The 25,305-nt window shown below is 44.4% G+C and overlaps 1 protein-coding gene across 1 annotated transcript in view; it reads right to left on the bottom strand.

Moving 5' to 3' along the window:
• Nucleotides 1-747: 747 nt before the first annotated feature.
• The window catches only part of gpc4 (glypican 4), a 25,305-nt gene continuing 747 nt past the window's right edge, over nucleotides 748-25,305 (bottom strand). The window contains exons 1-9 of the mRNA XM_029847141.1: nucleotides 24,851-25,305; nucleotides 9,403-9,561; nucleotides 5,222-5,619; nucleotides 4,715-4,880; nucleotides 4,200-4,330; nucleotides 3,986-4,132; nucleotides 3,764-3,888; nucleotides 3,510-3,676; nucleotides 748-3,432 (exon numbers count right to left, since the gene is read on the bottom strand). The exon at nucleotides 24,851-25,305 is cut by the window's right edge and continues 747 nt beyond it. Of these exons, the coding sequence (XP_029703001.1) occupies nucleotides 3,200-3,432; nucleotides 3,510-3,676; nucleotides 3,764-3,888; nucleotides 3,986-4,132; nucleotides 4,200-4,330; nucleotides 4,715-4,880; nucleotides 5,222-5,619; nucleotides 9,403-9,561; nucleotides 24,851-25,007 (1,683 nt within the window). The 5' untranslated portion in view covers nucleotides 25,008-25,305 and the 3' untranslated portion in view covers nucleotides 748-3,199. The remainder of the gene's footprint in view (nucleotides 3,433-3,509; nucleotides 3,677-3,763; nucleotides 3,889-3,985; nucleotides 4,133-4,199; nucleotides 4,331-4,714; nucleotides 4,881-5,221; nucleotides 5,620-9,402; nucleotides 9,562-24,850) is intronic.

Genomic DNA, 25,305 nt, shown 5'->3' with positions numbered 1-25,305 from the left:
GAAGTCACACCCCCCAAGCGTCGGAACTTTTTAATATATACTGGCGAAGCCATTGTGAATCGAATAGAGTAACGTGACTCAATAGCTACTGTACGGAACTCCTTTAATTCATTCAGTTTCGATTAAGCATAAGGGGCAATTTCTTAGTAAATTCTCCATTTTAAACTGTTAAATATTTACTTCCACTAGTTGTTGTGACCTGGTAACAAATCATTCTGCATGTTGACTCGCTATGCACATTTAAGAGTTTATTTAATTTGGAACGAAATATACGTTTGTTAGTCAAAGTAATTTAAACACCATGCCCATTTTTAGCATGAAATAGGATTACACTTTATTTTTCTCTTGACCTTTTAGCTCCAGTTTTTTTTTATATTTTTTATATAACCAGTCAATAATATAGTGCTATACCAATAAAGCTGACTTACTGGAATGGCTTTGGCATTTCGCAAAGCCTTAGCAAATTACATTTCCCATGAATAAAACTATAAAATGTGTGTGAGAGGCAATATGTTCTTCAAATGTGCCGTTAATCAACATTTGGCATTTAAAGGCCGAACAGGCCAAGGCCCTCTGCATGACTGAATAAGAAATGTGAAATAATCACTATAAATCCTCCCGCAACAACTCGTTAGAATGTCACTGAAGTACATGTGTTCGGCTACTGTTTAATTAAGAAAACGTGCTTAAATACGAACACGCTCAAGTCAAGCGAATGGAGTCCAAATGAGGCAAGTCCCACACACATTTAAATATTTGTCAGTCTTTATTTCAACAAGACAACAAAAATGTTTAATATACACTTTTTGCTTGCACTTTAACATCTATCTCGTTTTTGCCATAACATTTAAGAGATACTCTGACAGGTAAAAATCTGGTGTACTGTTAAGGCCTCTTTTAGAGACATCTAAAAACGGCTGCTCTTTATTTACACTCTTTATATTCTCTTCAGTCATTCACTCAGTCTCCCCTCACAAAGTGAGTCCCTTCTCCTCTTGAGGGGCCCAAAGCTGATAAAAGTTCTCAACACAGGTACAACTTTACTGACATTTGGAAGTGAAGTTGTACTGTGGACGCAGCGGCCGACGTTCTGCTGGAACTTCCTGCCAGCAACAAAATGTCGCCAAGGGCCGCGAGCACAGACATTTATCACCAGGTTTGGGCTTCTTCACACTACACACAGATCTTCCCCGTGAGCTGAATGCACGTACCCTTTCAGAAACGTTGGAACACTACCAGCAGAAGAGTAAATTAAGGCTTCGGCATTTGATGTGGGCGCTTTTGATGCTTCATCAAAGCTTTCAAAATCAGGGAAGTGAAGAGATTCTCATTCAATGCGGGGACGTCACTTTGCTTCGGGAGAAATTTCATGTTACAATCAACCTGTCAAAAAGCCAGGAGGCACGAAAGGTGGTGTCTGCTATCTGCATTCATTTGAACGCCACACACGAAAACGTGCACATTTCGATCTAAGCACGATGCACCTTTGACGACGCGCCCATGCTTTTAGTTCCATTGGACACACAAAAACAGTCTGAATGCTGTTTTTGTTCGGAGAGTCATTGTCAGGTTTAGAATGATGGTGATGCAATTAGAATTTATGCATAAATTACTGTACAAAAAGTTACAAGGAAAGTTTAAGGGATGAAATGATCAGACCTAATTGTCAAATTTGAGGACATTTTACACTCGACTCTCTTCGGGGGGAAACTGAGCAGGTAACAGCGACACATCCACTTTTTTTTTTTTTTTTAAACCTCAAGAACTTGTTCATGTTGTACCAGAAGTCAAAGAAACAGAAGAGGGGCTGTAAACTGCAGTCATTCAGGTTGCACATGAGTGCGTAGCTCACACGGCTGAGGGTGAGCATAATGGATCTTCGGGATACTCTGTGATGGGCAATTGGGGAGGAGCCCCCAAAAACTGCACCCGCTAATCACAAAGTGCCCGACTATCTGTGCACATTATCCTCCTCCACCACCTACAACTACCAGTGAAATCCACTGTAGTACCATATTATCTTCATACTAAAATATAAACAGCCTCTTTGATAGAAAACCCTGTATTAAAATAATCTTTCCTTGATTTTGTTTGATCAAAGCACCATATTTGTTTTGTTCTTCTCTCTAGTTAAATGTGAAACACTCCAAAGTACAGGTTGCCATTTTTCCTTTTCAGACCAATAAGACTGTTAAGAGTCAGATTCTCTGCACTGAACTGAGCTCACAGAACCAAAAAGGCTGTTTGGGACTTGTCAGCTTTGCCTTCTTTAGGGGTAATCCCAGGAGAGTCCTTCCTCTTCCTTATCAGTTACTTTCACCAGGACATTACAGAACTTTATCACTTTCAACTCAACATAATAAAAATGCACTGAAAATTACAGCATGCATGAGGTATGACTGTACTATAGAACTCTTAGGCTGAGGAAACTATGAGGAAAATTACTTAAATTAAAAAATTAGGCTATGATAATGCTCATAGTGGACATGAAATGAGGGGGCTTGCAGAGTTTCCCCTGACAAAGCTCCTCTGAACAATGATTCCATTTGAGTCAAACATAAAGGTAAATACTTGTGATTTGACTTAAGTCACTGCATTTCGTAGAGGTCAGCTGCAATTGTTTTTCACGCCTCTCCAAAGAAAAGTGAAGCAAAGCTCGAAGCTTTCCTCGCCTGAACTCTGCTAGCTTCAAGACTGCCTGACAAGTAAATGGTGAAATGCACCGACACAAACATTCACAGTGTGAAGTCACGATGGACAGAAAGATCGCTACACATTTCGCATTCGGAACGTGATTTGCCGAGTGGTGGATTAAAGGAAATGTCCTCAGAAATGTGAAGTTAAGTCCTACAACAGGCGCTCTCCCCTCATGTTCTGCTCATTTATCAGATGACATCATTGGTGAAGGCACGAACGAACTATGACTTTTATATCGCCACACAGAGACAATTATACAATGTCGAAACGTGGTGGATTGATAAAAGGGGGAAACGGGAGGAAAACGACTGTGGGGAGAAAAAGGTCACACGGCTGTACATTGATGTCCTTATAAACCATACAAATAATTAAATGAAAAGTTATTGTAATTGTAAGAAGAGTCTCCCCCAGAGGTGGACAGTCCGAGGTCCCAAAGGCAGTCTTAGCGTCTCTGACAGTTATCCCCTTTGCTCAATCTATTCCTCTCAAAACTCAGCCAGTTTTATCTAAAGTGTGGGGCCAGCAGGGCCAGGCCGAGGCAGCAGAGCACCGCCGCCACCGTGCTTCTGTGGGGGCCCACGGCTGATTTATCACCCACCACCACCGGATTGACCCGTGGATTGGACGGGTTTGCTGGGGTGGAGAAATAGATGTCTCGATCCGTTTCGCAGGACGGAGAGTCACACCCGCTGCCGCTCTCCTCTCCCCCGCTGCCGTCGTCGTCGTCGTCGTCGTCTAAGAGGGAAACGCACAGGGTCACATGACTGGAAGGATGACATCACAGCCTTAGAGGCTATTATAAAGACCCTCACCAACGGAGATGTCGATGCCGCTGTGTGCAGCTTTGAGCCAGGTGGTCATTTCCTTTAAAGCTGCAATCTGACTGCGAATCACGATGTCTGGTTTTGTAATGTCCACGTCTACGTCGGGGTTGGACACCTGATTGGCTAGTCCATTACCGATGACCACCGACTGGTATCTGTGAACAATGGGATTTATTTCTTTAACGCGATGGCAACAAAGATGCTGCATTTAAGTGTGTCTCTTGGTGCGTTATGCGGCGTACCTGCTCTTTGCTGTTCCGTTCCAGCACTCATCCCCTGGTGCGATCCTCTCACCTGCACACACCGTCTCTGGTAAGGTGGACCAAAACTTTTTGGCGTGTTTCAGCTTTTTCTTCACTTCGCTCATCTACAGATACGGAACCGGGAAGAAAAAACACACAAACTCAAGCATGTCGGCTTGAAGGAAAGGAACCGGTGTTTGTTTTGCCTCTGGCTTTTCTTACCAGTCGATCTAAACTTGTTCCAGCAGCAGTGGTGGGCCTGGCGTCAGGGCTGTAAGGGCGAAACCGGCCCGTAAAACTTGTTTCTTTGAGGGAACGCGTGGCTCGGAAGGTCATGCTTGGTTTAGGTTGCCCACATCCATGGAAAACCTGGCAAAATGGTAAAGTTAGTGGAACAGAACCTGACGTCTGCTTCTGTTTTTAAAATGATACTGACCTTCTGCGACACTTGTATGCTGTTTTCCTGCATGTTCATGATGGCATCGGAAAGCTTTACATCGATCGGCTCCACGATAGACTCAAAATTAAAGGGTCCCTCGAGCCTCTCGGCAAGACTAACCATGGCATCTGAAAAGCACCGGGGGAGGGAGGGGATAGAGATCAAATTAGAGACAGCAGAGGGCAAAGCCAAACGGTACCTACATGTGGCCAGTAGGTGGGAGCATATACAAAGTCATCCACACGGTAACCTAAGAAATCAAATCAAAGCCTCAGCCTGTCACAGAAAAGCTGCTTCACCGTCAGGAGGCTGAAAACTGTGGAATCAGCAAAGCCACAGAGGTCCTAAACTTAATCTTCTGAGCCACAAGAGTACAATTTGTATTAGATTCTCCTTCTGTCCGTCTGTCTCTCTCACCAGATTAGATCACATTCAATTTAAGGTCTTTCTGACACAGCTCTGTTTACAGCGCTTAAATAAAAAGATGTCTTGCTTCCATGGTGACCACTTACCAAGGAAGTTGTTCCATTCGGTGTCCAGGTCGGCCTGGTTGGCCAAACACCCGCGCATCACGTTCAGACAGTAATTCTGGCAGGGTTTCAGGGCCACTTGGCCTGAGCAGTAGGGACAGTACAACATCTTCATGGCTGCTCTCACACAGCTGGGAGAGGTGCTGACCTGCAGGAGCAATCGCACACTTATTACTGCGCAGTAAAACATTAGTCTACGAGCATCACTGACACTAAACGCACACAACTTGACCGGGCGGTCTAATCCAACTGCAGCTCGGTTTACATAAGCAACATTAAACATAAATATATAAAACCTGGGCAGTCATATTTTCCCGTTTTTTCCCTTCACAAGCGGTAAATGTCAGACTTTTTTTAATATGCTGGCTGAAGATTAAGCAAAGCCGTGCGGCTATAATATTTAAAGCACAAGAGGTTTACATCTATTTAAGGGTGATGACCTCATTACTGGAACGTTTACACACGATTTTGATGAGATTTCAAACGTACCTTTGAGACCTTGTCCACTACTTCCGGCATGATTGCTAAGCCGCGTACGAAGGCGCGGGTGGCCACGAAAGCGCGCGTCAGCTGGATGCGAAGCTTGCGCGGCACGTCGCCGAACGGCTGCAGCTGATCCGTGTGACGGCTGACGCATTCCATGTAGGCGTCGCTAAACTCATACTGCACGTTGACCAGTCGGAACATCCTCTCCAGGAGGTCGGCCCAGAAGTCTGACAGCATGGATTCCAGATTGACAGCGGAGCTGCCGGACGTGTAGTATCGAGTCAAGGCCTTGAAGAAATTCTTGAAAAGCTCGGCGTTCTGAATGTACATCATTCCATATGTTCGCACGAACATGTCGTGCAGCGAGACCTCGGCATTTTTCAGAAGCTCCCGGAAAAACTCTGCAAAGGAAGAAGGATTGAGAATTAGAGGAGGGATGCTTGCTCATAAGGGACAGGCACTTCATTTTTACCTCCAGTTACTAAAACAGAATATATTTACAGCTAGTTTTCAATCATTAAACATCACAAAAGACCAGATTGTAAGCTGAGGTACAATAATAGAAAGAATGTGGTATGAACAAACAAAGCCAGGCTGTTGACAAATGAAATGTGTTGACTGCAACGTCGTTGTCAGGCTGATGTGATGTTCCGTCTCCCACTTGTGCTTGGGTGCCATTTTGGGGATCGAGATGGATCCAGCAGAAAGTCTTAGTTGAAAGGGAAAGGAATGCTCGACAGTTAGAGGAGCTGAGAAGGGAAGCGGAGGGGGGTGAAAGGTGGAGCTGGAGCATCTTCAGCGGTGTAGCTTTGCCATTCAGTGGAGATGTCGCTCCACATCAAACTGCTCTCAACTGATCAGCATCAATGGCATTTTTCTGTTGTCACATTCCATTCGCTTTTCTTTCTCCCAGATTCTCTTGGACTGTCCTTCAGAAGCATTTTCAATAGGATTACTGAATAATGCAAATGCCCCCCTCCCATATATGGACCTGTGCCCCCCCCTCTCCCTCCTGCCCTGCATCTCCCTCCCACCGCTGCTTTCACTTCATCAGTTCCTTCAGAGAGGAGACCGGGAACAATGACCTACTTCATCCTGAGGAATGTCCATCACCCTGTTGCCGCTCTCCCCCCGGGGTCACTGCCCCCAACTTTCTTAATCTGAACAAAATGAGAATTCCTCAGTCTCTGAAAAATGCTTCACCTTCAGTCTTGCATGCAAGAATACACTCAACCCCTTTCACCCGTCTCACTCCTAATCCACTTTCCAGCTCCCCCATACTGCCTGGTGCTCCCAGAAATGTTTGCCCCGGTGCAGCTTCTCTTACTGCCCTTTGCTCCTCTTTGAATTGTAAAGTTCCCATGTTCTCACAGAGGGAGTCACTAAACACTCCCTGCCAACAGCGTACACACACACAGTCACTTCCACTTTACACTGACACACTAGAAAGAAAAAAATGAGGCAGGGAGGGGAGAGGGCAGCCTGGGCAGGGTTAAGTTTAGGGATCTTTTTAAAAAAAACTAAAGCCCCACTGTGTCACCAAGGATACCGGAAACATTGCAGCCCCTGCATTTACCTCCTCACCACCACTGCTCCACCCCCCTTACTCTCCAACACACACACACACACACTAAAGCCAAGGGAGAGGGCATGGAGTTTCAGGCTTCATTGACAGAGATTAAAACAAAAGATGCAGCCGTATTCCAGAAATATCACAGCACTCACAAGGATGAAGACCCCCAGGCAGGAAGTAGTCCAGCCATATGCTTTTTATTTCCATTCCACAGTTTAAATGTGAGAAAGATAAGCCCCGTAATGAGTTTAGACAAACCCACTGTTTGAAAAGAGAACAGCCTCTACTGGGTGTGTGTAAAAGTGGTGGCAGCAGCAGCAGGGTGGAGGCGGCTCTCGGGCCCCGTCTGACGTCTGAAGTATGAACAGCATCACTCAGGCATCTTGCAATGTCATTAAAGACAAGTTTATTGCATGCAGGCATCGGTCTGCCATAAAAAAAACGCCTGTCACTCAGCCAGTAGCTGAAGAAAATTTAGGGGAAGGTTACATAAGACACAACTGGAGCTGCAATGATATGCAAAAAGAGGAACATGTGTTTGTTTTCTAGCTTCATCTTCCTTTCTTTCTGCCTACATCTTCCATCCAGAAATGATCTCTAGTGCAGCTCCTAAATTATGACATGATCTTAGGTCCAATCCATCACAGGAGCAGAGGAGCTGACTGATCTGCTCACATGACTCCTTCCTACTTCCACCTCCCACGAGCTCCCCCCCAGTTCGCATCCCAATGAAGTCTGCTCCTCTCAGTCCCAGTCCAGGCAGTAATTGCACCCTATTTGTGCCAATTAGTCTCTCCACTTCTCCCTTTCTTATGGGTTGGGATTCTGCCCCTCCTGCTGTTTGGACTTCAGTGCTTAGGGTGGGTGTGGTTTCTTTGTGTGTGTGTGTGTGTGTGTGTGTGTGTGTGTGTGTGTGTGTGTGTGTGTGTGTGTGTGTGTGTGTCTGCAGACCTGGGCCTTAATCCAAGTGCTTAAACCCCAGACATGGGTTTGCTCTACTGGATGGGGTCAGAAAAAGAAGACAGGCTGTGGCCAGGACAAACACAGTGGGGAGACAGAGGAAAGACGTTTTGGTCCTGTCCTCTCACAGCACACACTCACACACACTCACACAAATGCATACACTTCTGAGTTTGTCCACGTCCACTTGTATGCTCCATCTGTTTTCATCTGCTCCAGAGTTTCTCTTTAGCAGTAGGCTGATGTCATTTCCTTTGGCCATCATCATCCAAAGAAAGCGTAATTATAACGGTAGATTCCTCCTGCACCGGCGACAAGACATTCCTGCTTCTGGGGGTATATGTTTCACCAGCAATTAATAGGAAAGCAACCTGAGCCTGTGGGCAGATCCAGTGGGAGAGACGGACTAATGGCCCAGGTGGAGGAGAGGACAGCGGGCCTTTGTAAAGAGATCCCACATCTAACAGTTCAGCAACTTGCCTGCAGTAAAAGTAGTGGAACCAAAAAGGGAGGAACCTAAATCAAACATTAGGTCTTACAAATGTGTGAGCTGCCGGATTTTGCAGTTTTTGTGCTGAGTTTAGGTGGAGACAAGTCTGACTTGGCAGTTTTTTAACAGACTTTCCATCTGATTAATTATTATTATTATGTAAATTAAAATGTGTATTCTATTGCCATGTTAAGACAGAAAACAAGAGCGCACCAACAGCTTTTATAGACCAAATATTTAAATGCAAAAAGAGCGAGCAGGTTGACACGACTGAAAACAGTGTGCCACTAATGAGAAAATAAAATAAACGCTAACAGCCAGAGACACACAGGAGGCCTGAACAGAAGGTCTGAGGGGCAACAAGAGGGAGTTGGGTAGAATGAAGCATGAGGTGGGGACAAAGGGCAGAATGAAGAAAAAGAAGGGTGGGACACACTGAGCAGCCAGTGCATTCCAGCACGTCACATTCTAGTTCACATCTGGTTACAATACACACCATACCCACTGCTGAATCGCCATCACTCACTTTCACACGCACACGCGCGAGACCTGGAATTATCTTACTTGCAGGCACATATTTGAACACAAACATTAAAAAACACACTTGATCAAAAGTTCCTGCTTCCTCCACCACACACACACACACAAACAGCGTGTTGGAGTTAACACTCGTGGTCTGCTGTCCGTCTTATCTTGTCAAGCGTCTCCCCGCAAAAGAGGCAGTGGTGACACAGTTGGGTGGCTGGGGGTATTCAGAGCTGTCCCACTTTTTTGGTGACTCAGCACGGCTGTGTGTTCCCATGTGCTCCCAGGGAAATCCGATCTCAATATTTATGAGTTGCTCACACACAGAGGAACAGGAAGTAGAGCGAAGACTAAATCTGAAGACGTGTGTGGTCTGTTCACAAGCGTACATGTCTCTAGAGGGGAGGGGAAACGGCTGGTGGACGACCAAGCTGTGCGCAGGGGAATGACAAGGCCTGGAGCTGAGACAGTGAGAGACAGGTGGACAGGCCAACAGACACAGACAGAGTGTCTCCGCTCTGGGAAACGGCAGGTGGGAAAGTCCATCACAAATCATGTAACACATGCATGTGCTACCAGAGCCACTTGGAATCAGCGCGGTGTAATGCAGTGCTGGTGCCGAGTGCGTGCGCTTACTGTCAAAGTGGTCGTATCTCTGTCTGAAGGTGGACTGTAGGTTGGTGCTAAGCACGGAGACAGGAGCTTTGATCTCTGTGTGGCTCTGCTGGCTCAGCTTCTCCTCCATCTCCACTGTGCAGCAGGAGAAACCCTGTGGACACACTTTCAACGGCGCTCCTGCAGGAAAGGAGACAGAGATGCTGGTTAGTGCTGAGAAACTCAGGACAAATATGAAAAATAACTTCAGTCAAAATCAGCCTGTAGCACAATTTATGTTTTAGGGAATCAGACACTTGAAATTTAGAGCAACGCCTCAAATCAAATGCATCTCATTACCAGTTTAACCACAGTAAAGGGGATTAAACGGAACACACTGGAGTTTTTCATCTGTTCCCGGCACTTCTGTGTCCTGATTGATGGCTAATGGTGTGTTGTGTGATTTGAAAACCACCGAAGGGCATTTTCTGCTCATTTTGGCTATGCATTGGGAAAGGATTAAAAATAAAGCTTCTGTCTACTGTAACTCATAGCACCTTTCCAAAAATAGATATATATATGATCTCCATGTGACCTCAGGCATCTAGCCGTCACGTGACACAGTTTTCAATGGGCAATTATCTCCCTTTTAAAAACAGCATGGGGACACTTGTGGACAAGAGCAAAAAGCTGTTTTTAATATACATAAATAAATGATCAGCTTAGTGAAGTCTTCTGAAATGTCTTTACTGAAGGGGTTTAATTGTCTTGTAGCCTTCACACAACTTTTTCAGTAAACTGATCAATCATAATCAAAACCTTATGATCCAACAGCCAGCATTTTACACGCAGTTGTAAAAAGGTCAGGAAAGAATAAATGTGTGGTTGAAGCGTCACCACTGTTTTTCTGTAAAATGCAGCTGCTGGAATTTGGGAGAACACTGTGATCCTTTCATTGCACGGGGACAAAAGAAAGCAGAAATAGTAACTAAAATGTGAGACGAATTCAAGTCAAAAGTGTCTCACGGCAACACAATCATTGACATCGGGCACCAAATGGGGGTAATACCCCTGGGAAAACCGGGCCCCTGCGGATGGGAACCTGGTCCAAAAAGTCTCCGTCAACTTCTTTTCTCACAAAAGTCCAATCTCAAAGTTCATACTCTCCCCTCAACACCCCCACCAAAAAAAGAGGCATCTACACATACGCAGGAAAAGTTGGCGAGCACTAGATAAATATATTCACACATCACATCACTGCTCAACACATGGCTCTTTGTACCAGCATGATAGGAGGCACAGGGACACACTCACAGAACTTATTGGACACAGTCAATTACTTTTTCCTCCAAGAGGGCCCCTTACTTGCAGACGGCACAGGCGTCCAATCAAAGGGGTGGAAAATGGCCCTAGTTACCAAAACACACAAATATGAGTCGGTCCATACTCGCTGGAATGTATGTACAAATGACACACTGTTAGCTCAACGGTCCAACTCTACCAACATCTCAGATCTTGTGAGAACATCTTCTCAAACGACTGCGAGAAAGAGTTTCAGCTGTTTGATATGGTGCTGGTCACTGTGTGATGTGCGTCGTGTTCCGCGTTTTGGGGGAAGTGTCTGATGTTTTTAGGTGCTCCCATCTTTCCTCCAGCCTTCCAGGTACTTGTAGCCAGACTGGAGATTCCACGTCATGGTGACCAAAAGAGAAGAGGCAGATCTTGTAAACAACATGTGGCTGTATTTTATGGTATTCACCAGCTCTTCACTCTTCCTGCACTCTTCTATTGTGAGGAGACTACCATCCTCCTTAAATGGCTCATAAAATAAGTCACTTCCCATTGACGTCCCGCTTCTACAACAGCTATTGGAGGAAGCATGGTGGGGGATGTGGAAACACCCCATAAACAAAAACCAGATTAGACAGCTCACTGCCCTATCTTTCCTGCCATCATTTGCCCAGGAACAGAACCTGACAGACCCAAGATCCTACCTCTGCCTCTACCACCATCCTCCAGGCCAAACCAAGGTCAAAGGTTAACAGCTCCCGTACTCCGACATGCTTGTACGTCAATATGAAGTCATAAAGTGCTGCTAATGACAAAATCCTCTCAAGGCTACAAAGAACAATAGTCTGAGGCAGACGTTATCCTCCTCGAGCTACAAATTTAGATGGCAGCAGATAGAAATCACATTTCAATGTGTAAATTAATTCAATAAAAAGGAGCGCCACATTTTGTTGGCACGCTTCAAATGAATGTATATTTTGGCCACTCCAGCACAAGCAAAAGCAAAATGTGGAGGTCTGCTTTTTAAAGCAGCTCACTAGGACTGCAGAAAGGAGACAGACAGGAGGTCACGGGTTACTGCCACCACAAACCTTTCCCCAACGTCTGTCGCTAATTTGAGTCTGGTGATCTGCAAGTGAACCAGGCCTCCATGCATTTGAGATCAATGCTTTGACTGTACAGCACTCACAGTCAGAAGACCTAATTCAATCTCAGCGGCATGCAGATCATCTGAGTGATCATCCGCATAACAGGGCTGATATGGAAAAATACTGAAGAGCAACTTTCTGTAGAAACTGAAGACACTTTTGACCCAGAGAAACCACAAGTGATGGAGTGATTAGATGAACAACTGCATATTTCACAGTCAAAATGTGAATATCTGATATTTTCGATTCCTTTCAGCAACAGAATATGGTCAAAAAACCCTGTTTTTTCCCCTGTTAACTGAAATAAAAATTTCACACAAAAAGATGTTCAATTTTTAATAGAGAAAACAGAAACTAGTCTGCAAGCTGAGAGACTTTCCATTAGAGGCTTTGGAAACACATTGAAAAGCTGTAAAATGTGTCTTTAGAAGACAAAAATGGCCTGATAATTCAGGCCTCCAGGTCTTAGCAGCACACTCATCCTCATGAGAACATTCCAACGCTATATAAACAGTTTTCACAAGGGCCAAATTCTTCTGGAATTAGTAGCTCAAATATAAAATGTTTTGGTGAAGGAATAAAAAGCTGATCACCCAGGAATGAACTCTGAACCTGCTGGCCTTCAGAGAAAGCTTTTCATTTCTCCCAAATTTTGCTTTTTCTGTTTTCTTTTTAGCTGTTTTTTGTACCGTTTATTGTATTTTATAACCAAAAGATTGTGTTTTAAATGAAAATGACTAAAACGTGCACAAATAACACAGAAATGACCTTAAATTTATTGAGTTGACACACACACTTTTCAATCCCTTCATAATGAAATTTTGCACGACAAGACTTCGAGTGCCAACAAAAACATTATTGCTTGCGGGCAATAAAAAAATCAAATGTTTTAAAGTCTGAGTTTTTTCGCCAACAAGGAAGAGGGAGCCATGTGCAACCGCTTTGCCACGCCGACAATGGTTGGAGGGGGGGAATGTCCACGGAGACAACCACCACACACTTGCGTCCCTCCTCTTACACACGAAAACAGCACTCCAGTCAAATTATGTCAAATTTCGCAATATTCTGCGCTAAAATCAGATTCGGTTAATTAACTGGCCAATTCTGCAATTCCCTGATTGCAGAGATCACAATAGTGCAGAGAGGCAGGAAGGATTCTAGACATGTGATTCAAGAGATTCTGATACTTCTTTTCTGGCAACATGGCTCATATGAGCTCAACAACAGTTTAGTTAAAAACGAGGAGCAAAGACAGACAACAAAACAGCAGCAATCAAAGTTCTGACTGTCAAAATACACGAAAATCTTGATCATCTTAGGAGCAAAACCCGGAAATGAACCTTGACATTTAAAGCGCTAATGATGGCCATAACATTCCTGAAACCTCCGTTGTCCGTGCACATCTGCTTACAGGCATGTGGACCTCTGCACAAACCCAGTCAACAGCAAGGAGGTAAATCATTTTTAAGCTCTCACTGAAGCCTCAGACTGAAGAAATGACACCGCTCTTGCGTCTTGCCTGTAAAGGATGTTACCAGAATGGGCGAGGCCCCTAAACATCCAACATTAAGCAGTAAATTCTTTAAGAGGCACTGGCTGAGACTGCAACCTGAACATCTGCAATAAAGATAAATATATGTCTGCAGAGGCTCCTCTAGACTCATCATTCAGACATGCTGCATTTGGAGCTCCTCTGACGTTATTGGCCATATTTTGGAGCTGTGTGCTTTTGTCCTTCTCCATCGGTGCTTGAACAATGCATTTCAGTCTGCAATGATCTATGAGACTGATGACTGTGGGGAGAAAGAATGGCATCTCTGCTGCCGAGTCACTAAACCTGAGCCACAGCAGCGACTTATTACAATCCCTGCCAGGTTTTATTGGCACAAACCAGTCCAAGTCACTTTCATGGACACAAGGAAGCGCTATTGCTGGTTTAGTATTATAATTTCAATCTGTGGCTTCTGTCCTGAAAAGACTGTCTCCAAAGATGGCTGTGGATTGTACTTATTCTCGAGTTAAAGCTAATGTCTGTGTTGTCTGTCACTTCAAATCCTGAATATAGGCTACTCTTTCCAAAGCAATTACACAAATAAATTAGAAAGTCTGCGCAGTCTGATGAGTTGAGTAATCAGGAATGGATTCTGAGTTTTTGGCAAATGAACACCCTCCATTTGCACATTCCTAAATGCTGTCATCCATGAACATTTATCCAAAAATACTGCACTAGTCTCTCATTCCGTCTGGTTCCCTCTGTATACTCTCCGGCTTTGTCCCCCCACACAAAAGCTCCCTGCCTTCACCACTTCCCAGGTCATTGCTTTGTCAGGGTTTCGGCTCACTCCTGCCCTTCCCAAATGCATTCAAGTCAGAAACCAAATTCCAAACAATGGGATGGTTCTGAGAAATTCAGCTGCTGCAAAGGATAATGAAACCACTGGCATTCAAAGTCTGGAGGACTCAACATCCTTGTTTTTGACTGTGCAAATGCCTGTGTAACATCCACACCTTGGTGTCCCTTGTTAACAGGGTGAGAAGCTGCAACACTTTAGCCTTAAAGCTGGGGGTTTTCCTTTAACAAGCACCTTCACTGTCTCAGAAAGATTTCTTTGCCTGCTATAAGCTGACAAAAACATTGCAGCAGAATTGATCTACGCACATACAAGGGCATTAGGAATGCAGACAAGAGGTGAAACACTTTGATTAGCTTTGATTCCGTTAATCGTGAGATAACAAAAGCTTGAAAAACAAACAAGCAACAGTGGCAAGGAAAAACTCCCCTTTAACAGGAAGAAACCTTGAGCAGGACCAGGCTCATAAAGGAGGGGAGAGGAGAGCGCTCCTTTTTTAGCATCATGCTGGCTCAATAAATTCCTAATCTTTGCAATGTTTCTCAGGTGAAAATGTGTGAGTTGAAGGAGAGATTTTGATCAAAAGTTACTCCAAGATTCCTCACAGAGAGACTAGATGTTAATGAGATACCATCTAGAGTGATCATGTGATCTAATCTATCCCTGAGAGGTTCAGGACCAAACACCATGACCTCAGTTTTTCCTGGGTTAAGGAGGAGGAAATTTGAAGACATCCAGGACTTTATGTCTTTAAGACAGGTCTGGAGCTTCACTAACTTCTCTGTCTCCTCTGGTTTCATGGATAAATAAAGCTGAGTGTCATTAGCATAACAATGAAAATGTATCCCATGCTGCCGAATAATGTTCCCTAAGGGAAGCATGTACAAGGTTAAGAGGATTGGTCCAAGTACAGAACCTTGAGGAACTCCATGGCTAACCCTACTGTATGAGGAGGGAACACCATGGACATGGGCAAACTGGTATCTATCAAATAAATATGATCTAAACCAGTCTAGTGCTGTCCCTTTAATCCCAATCACATGTTCCAGTCTATGTAACAGGATGCTGTGATCAACTGTATCAAAAGCAGCACTGAGGTCCAGCAGAACCAGCATAGAGACCAGTCCATGATCTGAAGCTATGAGAAGAAGCTGTGCTGTGGTGAGCTCTAAAGCCTGACTGAAACATCTCAAACAGGCTGTTTCTCTGCAGGTGCTCCAGTAACTGAGTCACCACCACCTTCTCAAGAACTTTAGAGATAAAAGGAAGGTTGGATATTGGCCTATAATTTGCTAAGACATCAGGATCCAGTGATGGTTTTTTAAGCAATAGCTTAATCACTGCCACCTTGTAGGACCGGGGTACAAGCACCTGGTCCAGGATAGAACTGCCACCTTTCAGTATGTGTTGGGATGGCCTGATTGGCTTTTCCTCTAATATTTATAACTATCGGTGAGGAACCGACTGATAGTATAACGATCAGTAAGCTCATGAAGTCTTCACCACTAAGGGAAGAAGGGATACGTGGATCTAAAACACTGATTCTCGGTAAATTTAGCTACAGTGCTGACAAGAAATCTGGGTTTATTCTGGTTTTGTTCAATTAAAGAAGAAAAATAATTCTATAATTCTATCCTCACGGAGGGCCTATTTATAAGATACCGGATAATCTTTTCAGGCAAAATGGCAAGTATGCATTTTACAAGAATACCACTTCCTTTCTAGTCTTCACACTTTTTGAGTGCTGACATTTGCTAAGAGACTGAACATGACACTATAGCAGCTTGTTAAATATTCATGCAGAGCTAAATACAAGTAAACACATTTTCTAAAAATCTTTCCCTTCTGCTGCCACTCAGCTGGGAATGAACAGTATTTTCTATCATGTAGTGGTAGAGGGAATAATTCACATGAACTGTCATGATCTTTTACCCTTTCCACATGTTTCTTTAAAGTTATGAGCAGTGCAACATTTGATCTGGTGCTTTAACTATAAATTCCACCTTGGCACTTCAGTCTGGGCCATGTGTGCATGTTCGTGTGAGCGAGCGTGGAATTGCAACTGAAACAGGACTGTGTTGTGTTTGAGAGCTGCATAGACAGGCAGAGGTTGTGCAGACAGACGGAAAGGACATGTTACAGCAAAGTGTGATTATCACAAGGTGTGTGGACATGTGTGAGAACGTGTGTGAGAACGTGTGTGTGTGTGTGTGTACACAAAAGACCTTCCTCGCTGTCCCTCTGCACCTCCGCTGCCTTTCCACTGACTCATGGCACGCAAATAAAAAGACTTAAACAGAGGTGAAAAACACTCCTTTGGATCAAGTCAAGCACTTCATCATGGGATTTGTGTGCGAAACACTTGCGCGCTGAGCCCCCATTAAGACGGGAAACAGGACTACATTAGGATTGTCGTCACACACCACCCCAGACCTCCACACGCTCGGGAACTACATTGCTAGAATATTAACAGTGTTTTTGTTTTATTTAACACATTTATTGTACTAGAACATTTTCAGAACACTAAAAATTGTTACACTTGTGTGTATTAACAAAGTATTTTTACAAAAACTTTAAAGGCCTACACTTTGGCTAGCTAATACGCATCTGTTTGCGTGTTTTACATAATATTCCACAAAGCCTCGCTTTCAGTCTACTTAAAAAATCCAAAAAATTCCATTTTGTTGAAACACATTAAAGCCTTTTAGACCGAATACCTTTCACTGCTGCCAGTAAACCCCTCCTAAGGACAGAGGGCGCTTTGACAATGTTTATAACAGACATCCAAAAGCAGCTGAACACCACCAGATGTTGAGGCAGGACGGGGCCCAGCGAAGGCCCGAAGGCGAAATGAGGTCAGGTACAAGATCAGGTTTCTGGACGCTCCAAGCTACAAAAAGCCAACAAAGATTCTGATATACCTGTCGGCTCTTAAGATACTGAACACCGACTGGGGCAGTGGGAAGACAGCCACTCACCAGTGACGGTCAGAGGGGGCTGGAAAGACTAAACGTCTAAAGAGTACAATAGTTTAAAGGACGGCAGTCTGGGTGGCTCAGTAAGGCCCATGATGATAAGATATATTCCAGACAATAAATGTTCATGCTCTACAATGATGTGTATGTTCGTGCTGCCAGTAAACCACACCTTAAAAACACCCTGCCCACATGATTTGTAGTCTTTGACCCGCACTATGCCACATTACATTTGAAAGGATGTATTTATTTGTTCATAACACGAGACAGCTAAACTCATGGGGCCGTGTGAAGAGTCCAACAATCTGCCTATTGCTTAGCCGAGAACACAGTCTTTGAAATGCTAATAAGCAAAAAAATAAAAGAGCACTTGATGTAATGCAAAATGATTTATTTTAGAATAAAAACAAAGCAGTGAAGAGAGATTAGGTACACATCGGGGAACCCATTAAGCTATTATCATGAAAGGAAAGCTACAGTAAGGATATGAGCCCGTCTCATCAGTGGGTCTTGGGAGTAATTAACAGGGATTAGAGTTCATCTGGTCTACACCCAGCAATGAGCCCTCAGCCCAAAAGCCAGGAAAAGTCCCTGGGTCTCCACCATCACGGATATACAAAACACGTGAGCATCTAGCAAGCTGTGAATCCAAGTCAGCGTCATTATAATGTAATACAGACATCAAAACCGTTGCCACTTCATACTAAATCACGTCACCACAAATGTTACATCTAATCATTGCCTCATTAAACTCCTATAAACTACCATAGATGCTGTCAACACAGAGCCAAACAACACATTACCAACAGACAGAAACGTGAGAAACATGCAAAATATTGAAGTGGGTGGCATATAACGATATAGCAACTTAGGTAGTAGACACACACACTGGTATAACAACATATTATAGGATATGTTCAGGCACTTCCAGGTCAGAGACTACTTCAACAAGGAAATCAGGCGGGGATTCCAATTGGATCAGTATATTCGCTGAGGCATATAAGGGTAAAGGCAGCAAATATCACAGAGCTATGAAAGACTCCAAGAACTACTCAGCTTTCCAGGTTAAACAGAAATGGGGGGGTCTGGCCTGAAGACACCCTAAAATGGTTGGAGATTTGGGTGGGTCAAGCTAAGACCACCAACTCCAGCGCCAGGCGAGAATTCTGCTGGAATATAATAAGAAAAAGCTCCTCAATTGAAAAGACAGCAGGCTCTCCAAGGACAGGATAAATGCTGGAGACAATGTGGTCAGGTAATGGCAGACGGCTTTCATAAATTCTGGGACGGCGCCCTCATTCAGCCATATTGGCAAGAACCAACTCAAAAAATTTGGACAATTTTGGTCTAAAAGTTGACTTTTCTTTTGTTATACTGTTTCTGGGTAAAACCCCAATTGGTCCTGTGGACCAGGACAATTATCTTTATAAAGTGCTCCTAGCTGGGACCAAGTAAGCCATGAGATGGAGGTGTTTTCCAAAAACCATCCATCAAGGGATGACTGGATCGCCATTAACCAAATACAAAATACATCCAACTGACCTCTCCCTAAGATTATAGACTGACCAGTATAGAACATACTGGGAAAAGTGCACTTCTGATTCTGTAACTCATAATCGGCGCGATTGCTCACTCCCAATAGCATTAACTATAAAATATGGCCTGTGCCGACCGGCCTGGTCATTTATAGTCCTCGTCTATTTTCGTGCTCTTCGTATGCTGCTTTTGTTTGTTGTAAACAAGGATTGAACACGTAATAAAATTTCAAGTTTTAAAAACAGGAAACGCCTTATTTTAAAGTAAAGTATTAAACGTTTCCAAAGCCTAAACGAATACCATCTGAGGAGTTACTCAACATCTAATCATCCACCACTTCACGTGAACTGGGGGTGAAAATCCTTATTGGCTGTTTACAACGTGCAGCCTGTGGCTCGTTAATAGGTCAAACATACCCCTCTGCTGTCGTGTTTCTCGCCGCGCCCATTTTTAATTGCGGTAGATCGACTCACCATCTTGGATCAAGCAATGGCGCAGAGACTTGTCGTTATTCGGAGCAAATAAAAACGAAGGTCCACAAAGTTCTTCTTGCAGCTGGGGTGGCACAACCTGAACAATATGTGCCGTGACTTCTGTTAGCCCGAAGGGTGACAGGCAGGGGGTCGCAGTAGCGCCCTGCAGTCTGGGGCCACGGCTAGCAGACTATTGCAACACTCATCACAGCTGCTTCAGTCAGTATGTTTACATGCAAAGCCTCAGATATTCCGTTCTTCTCGCAGTTTGCATGCCACGAAGAAAAATAAACGTCTTCTCCTCTTTAACACTAGGTGGCGATATGCATCCTTTCAGGGAATTAATACCCCCCAACAGTGGGCAGATGGACAATCGTACAGCTTTGTTTGGCTCGTACATAATGTACGCGGTGCTTTTTGTGCATATAACATGCGCACCGTCCCTCGTGGTCATGTTGATTTCAAGAGATATTTTCCTTAGTTATTTGCCAGCAAGGGGCTTGTGGAGCACGCACACATGCGGCCTAGTTTAACTGCGATCAAGGCGTATACGTGCTGGAGAAAGTTGATTCTAATTGCATTATCTGCATATCTCGGTTGGATGAGAAAGGCCCCTCCCGTTCACATGCACTTCGGTTGTCCAGCTATAGTCGGTTTAAGGCAACAATTGGGGTGTTTCAGGGTCGTGTAAATGACGCTAGCAGTGAAGTGTTCACATCAAAGGAGAAGTGTCTTTAGAGCAACAAATAACAGCAAACTTTATAAGGATGAGGACAGGATAAAGAAGGGTGGTGTGAGTAAAAGGAATAACATGTTGTAGGTGTTTAGGAAGTGCAGAGATAATTGCAGTAAAGCCAGCTGTGTGATAAGTGAGACAAGAGATGCGGTTTAGTTCTGGCATGAACATCATCAAAGAGCAGAGAGCATAATTTGAACTGATGTCAGTCAAGTAATCAGGGGGAAATCCAGAACACAGTGCAAATTAGGTGTGTAACGAAAAAAACTCAAAGCAGATTTCCACAATTTGCCTCGGATAAGAACCTGTAAATGACTAACAAAGAGTTGGGTCTGATGGTTTAATTCATCCCACTCATAACTAAAAGAAAAGTTGTGTCGGCGTCTGTAGGATTAGTGCTCCCAGGGATTACTAAGAGGGGCACGCTGTATATACATACACGCCTGTATGGCTGAACACAGATGAGTCACAGCCCATGCATGCTTCCAGCTACGTCCAGACGCCCTGAGCTTGTGACTGACAACACACAGCCACACAGTTGCTCTCTGGCTGCTTCCCAGCATGGCTTTTCTTCTGCAGATTCAGTCTGACTGTGGCACAAAACTCTCCCCTGTCAGTCAAAATCCCCCCAGTGCTCTGTGTGCTTCAGCCAGGCTCTCTTTGTGTGTTCCCAGCTCAGGCTCTCTGTGTGCAGGTCTTGGTGGTCTCCTGTGGAATGTGTTAAGGAGGGGGAGACAGGCTGGCCTAAAGGGGGTGCGCAATTCTTCCCACACACAGCATCCACCCCCTACTGATATGTCACCCACTTGACCATTTGGGGGAGGCAAAGCGAAGGACACACAGAGATAGAATTAGTGACACTTAAAACACGCACAGACACACACACACTAATGCTACGAGTAGAACAAACAAACTATTGTAAGAATAAATTCTACATGTTTTAAAGTCTTTTCAAACTAAGTGTAAAATGCTTTTTCTAATCCACGTGACCAGGTCTTGGCAACAACAGAACACTCCACTAAATATGTGTGTTTGCTGAGCAAGAGACGTCAACCTCCAATGGAAAGAGAGCAAGCTCAACAAGATGCGACACATAATGCGCATGTGCTGGACCCATCTGAGGGACAGTTCACCAAAAGCTCAACAGTCTTAGGTCAACAGAGACACCACATGACCTTCTGTACCTGCTGCACAACAAATATGTCTTACTGCATTTATCTACACACGTTTCCCATTGATGACACTGCCAAGAACACAGCAATTAACCGACAATTAACCTAATGTCTCGTACAGTCTCAGTCATTTAGCTACTCGTGTTAATGAAGGAGAAAGAGCTGTAATTTGGTTGTTAGTGAACCAACAATTCAAACCTAAGATTATACGCACAGATTCTTACATATATGGATATATAATTGACAGATAGATATATGAACAGTGTAATTTAGTTGAAAACTGTGTTTAAAACTTGAGGCAGCAGCATTGGTGGAGTCGATGTTTTTATTGTGAAGGACTTAGACCAATAAAGCTGGCTGTCATAAACCTCAGCTATTAAACACGTCCATGCAATGCCAGCTCTGTCATCCACAGAGTCCAGTCCAGATTCCACCACAGCAGCTTGCTGACGACCCAGCGAGGAGAAGCCCAGACCACAGGTTCTGTCTTGCAGCGTGTCCGTACCAAATAGGGACTGTAGCAAATATTCTTCAGAATTGCTCTGCACATGTTTTAGGAATGTAAAATAAAAAGCTCTGCTTACAGGCCATTTAAAACTAGCAGACACTGATTTCTTCCATCTGGACACATATTTGGTAAACGGTAGTCCCTTGAGACCCCTGGAAAAGAAGCAGCTAATGTTGATGAACCTCTGTACAGTCGCCATTTCGATGTTCAAATCCCTTCTAGAGCTCTCATGCTAGCACATCCTCTCAGGGAGACATCAACAATAAGACGGTCTACTTGTAAAGAGGTCAGCATACGCAGACACTGAGCTGCACTCTTTATTACCAGCAGTATTCACACATGCACGTGTGAACTTACCACAGGTTGAAACCGTATCCATGTGTGGAACTAACTCTGCTGAAGGCCCATGTAAGACGTATGGGTATTTGGTCCACATGAGAGCAACAGGGGCAGTTTTCAACTCTATGACTGACCTTAATCTGCTGGATTTAAGGAGCATATAGAGAAGAGGCTTCAAGAGCAGTAGTGCATTAGCCAGAAAGATGTTTTCAGAGTATTTATGCAGTGTTTATAATGGGAGAAACAATGAAATCACCCACAAGAAGTAGCAAAACCATCCACGTTCACTGCAACCTTTGACCCGCTTTCACCAAACTGCGCAACACTGACGGCCGTTGGGGGCAAACATCTATCCCCATCTTACATTACAGCCCATAGTTAAGAGTGCTGAGGTGACCTCTCTCCGGCTGGGAGGCAGGAAAGGTCACCAGGCCGTCACAAGGAAGAAGAGCAGGAGGAAGGAGGATATAAACTACAGGCACAGCTACACAGAACTGGAACAGAAGACTTTTCTACGCACCGCTGCACCCTTTAGAGACGCTGCTCATGTTGTAAAACCAGCATGCTCTGAAATGAACTCCCTTCACTAGGCGCAAGAGTGGACTGCTTTTAAATAACACTTGCTTAATCTTAAATATAAAACCGCTTTGATAGGGTCAACACAGGCAGACAAGAGGCCCACGTCGGAGAGTTTACTGGTTAATGATTAGATGTGTTTGAATTAGCGGCAGGAGTGCTGCAGGCCAGAGCTGCTCTGGAATTGCCCTCTGAGCTATAAAAGCTTCTGCAGCCTGTGTGCACCCCATTTCTATGCTGTTATCTTATCTGCTGAATGTCACACTAATAACACAGCCTGTTATTTCCCAAACCATAATGACACAAGGCATGTGGCCACCAGCAACGAGGCGAGGAGCCCTCATGTGAGCCTGCAGAATGCGGAGCTTCTACCATGAGGCCGGCCAGCACGATGAGGTCATGTGTTTTAAGTTTCAGTCATAATGTGGCCAAACAATTAAGAGCATGGGATGTTTCCCATACTGAAGGGAAGAAAAACAGCGCGTTTCTGATCTCAGCTCCAGTTTATAACCAGAGACACAGCGACGAATGGCAATTTTTACATTCTTATGCGCCTAATAAGACATTAGAGTTTGTGCAATTTAGGATAAATGGGTCCGGGGAGGAGGAACATTTGAAAATCTCATTTTTAAAAGTATCTCTGTCTGCACAATTATGGTCAAAGTTAAAAAAAAAAATGGCAGGAATGTCATCAAGATACCAGGGAACTATCAATCTCCCGAGGAGCGGCGTGTCACTACTAATAATTTATGTATCCAGCCTTTCTGACTTTGATTTGCTGAGTTTGACTAGTTACAGTAACATTCTTAGCACCTTTTACTCCCCGAAGACCCCCCCCCCCAACACAATCGAATGACAGTAAACCTTGTTTCTCTCTCTGGATCAATTATCTCGGTCTCTTTCAATAACAAAGAGCTCCTCAATGAGGTCGGCGATGCCCAAAGCCTAGACATGCACAGAGAATCTATTGTAAAGAAAAGGCACGTGTGTGTAACACACAAACCTGCACAATAAAACTTCCCTCGTTCAGATCTTTCTTTCAAAGCCAGGGGATCCAACACAATCCAATCCAGCCCGATGCAGACATGTTGGGCTCCTCTCAATGACATTTAGCATCACAAAGACATACAGGCAGAAAACAAAAGAAGTTGCAGGATTGTGTAAAAGAAGGGGGGGGTGCGCTTGCTTCCTTGGACAGTCGCGGCCAACTCAAATTCTAATGAGCCTCTGGGGTCTGATACAAATGAAAATGCGCTTTCTTCAGATTTTAAATGCAAGACGACAATAGACATAATGTTTATGTGGGGAGTAATGCGAGAGACAATAATCCCATATATAGAGACGCAACACCCAATAAGAGGTCAGGCTACAGGACAGTGCAAAAATTCAAAACCACTGGGAAAAATACCAACTGAATCAACTTTGAAGAGAACCAGGGGAGGGGGGTGTTCATGTGTACAGAGCACATTTCATCCACCCCCACCCCCAAACCCCCCCTCCGTTAAACTTAACTCATTACTGGTTAAATTGATCTGCCTTCCCAGCCATGGCTGCTGATTAACAGCCACATAAAACAGTTTTCACTATTAGATTAGTTGCCTCTTGGCTGGGTTAAAGGGGGGGTTGGAGGATTACAACATGCGCCCACAAAGAAAATGTTTAAACCACAAGATCGCACTAAGCCAAAGAGGAACAACGTCTGAAAGTCTCATCCACAATCCTCGGGAGTGTTTAGTGAAGGAGCGCGGCGGCCTGCACATCACAGTCGGGGGAGTCTGGACACGGAAGTCTGGAAATAAACACAGGCCTGTCTCCCTTCAGTGGGGAGCATGTTGATTACAGCTCTTTATTGTTATGAATTACCTCCAACTATTTCCTAAATGGGAACTATATTTACCCGCTGGAGCCGTTCCAGACACACGTTTTGTCTGAAATAGTTCAGAAGTATAACCCTGAAACGGTGAACCTGATGGACGCCTTGACAAGAATTAATGATAAATGATCCCGGGAAAGATAAAGTTTGGTTATTGTTAATTAGCCTGGGATTAACATTTGCCATGTTAATGACGCCGGGACTTTTACCAAGTTCACCAAGTTAAGTCAAGAGAACAAGTTGTGCTTAACAGAAAGCAGATGGTTAAAAACTTTAAGTGATGATCTGTTGGGTTTTATGGGCAATAATGAGACAGCAAAAATCATGGTAACAGATACAACTTTTAGCTAACGATGCTAGCTTTAAAAAAGTGCTCGTTAGCCACGAGACCCCCAGGATTCCTCCCCAGGAACTACGGGAGGCCCCGACCCCCACTTTGGGAGCGAAGGGGGGGGCAGCAAAACAACATTACAGCATTAAAGTTACCGAAGGTTCCTGTTGTCCAAAACTCACCATTGACTCCTTTATTGGGGACGTCGTTCACGTTGAAGCCCTTGGAGCTGTAGGCAGCCCGAACTTCGTTGCAGTTCTTCGACTTTTGCTCCGCAGTTCCCGACAGAACCAACACGACCAGCGCGTTAACGACACCGAGAACCAACAGCGACTTCATTTCGTTAGTGCGGGGAAAATAGAGCAAAAAAAGGCGTAAAGGGCGCTACGAATCTCGGAATGAGACTGTCCAGGTGTGCGTTAGCTAGAGCGAGGTTTCAGTAAACCCCACGCCGAGCTTCCTCATGAAGACGCGGTGATTTCCTCAGCAACAGATACCGGATCCACAGCCGGTCCAGAACCACCGTAAAACCCGCTCCGACAGGGCAACAAACACGAGCGATGCCTAAAAAGTAGTCCGTCCGATTGAGGAGTCCCAGACTCGGCCGAACAAACGGGGGGAGACGAGGCAAAAAAAA

Source organism: Takifugu rubripes, chromosome 14 (assembly GCF_901000725.2).
Source record: "Takifugu rubripes chromosome 14, fTakRub1.2, whole genome shotgun sequence".
NCBI lineage: Eukaryota > Metazoa > Chordata > Actinopteri > Tetraodontiformes > Tetraodontidae > Takifugu > Takifugu rubripes.
The sequence above is the reverse complement of the archived record's forward strand: the minus strand, read 5'-3'. Positions and strand labels throughout refer to the sequence as shown.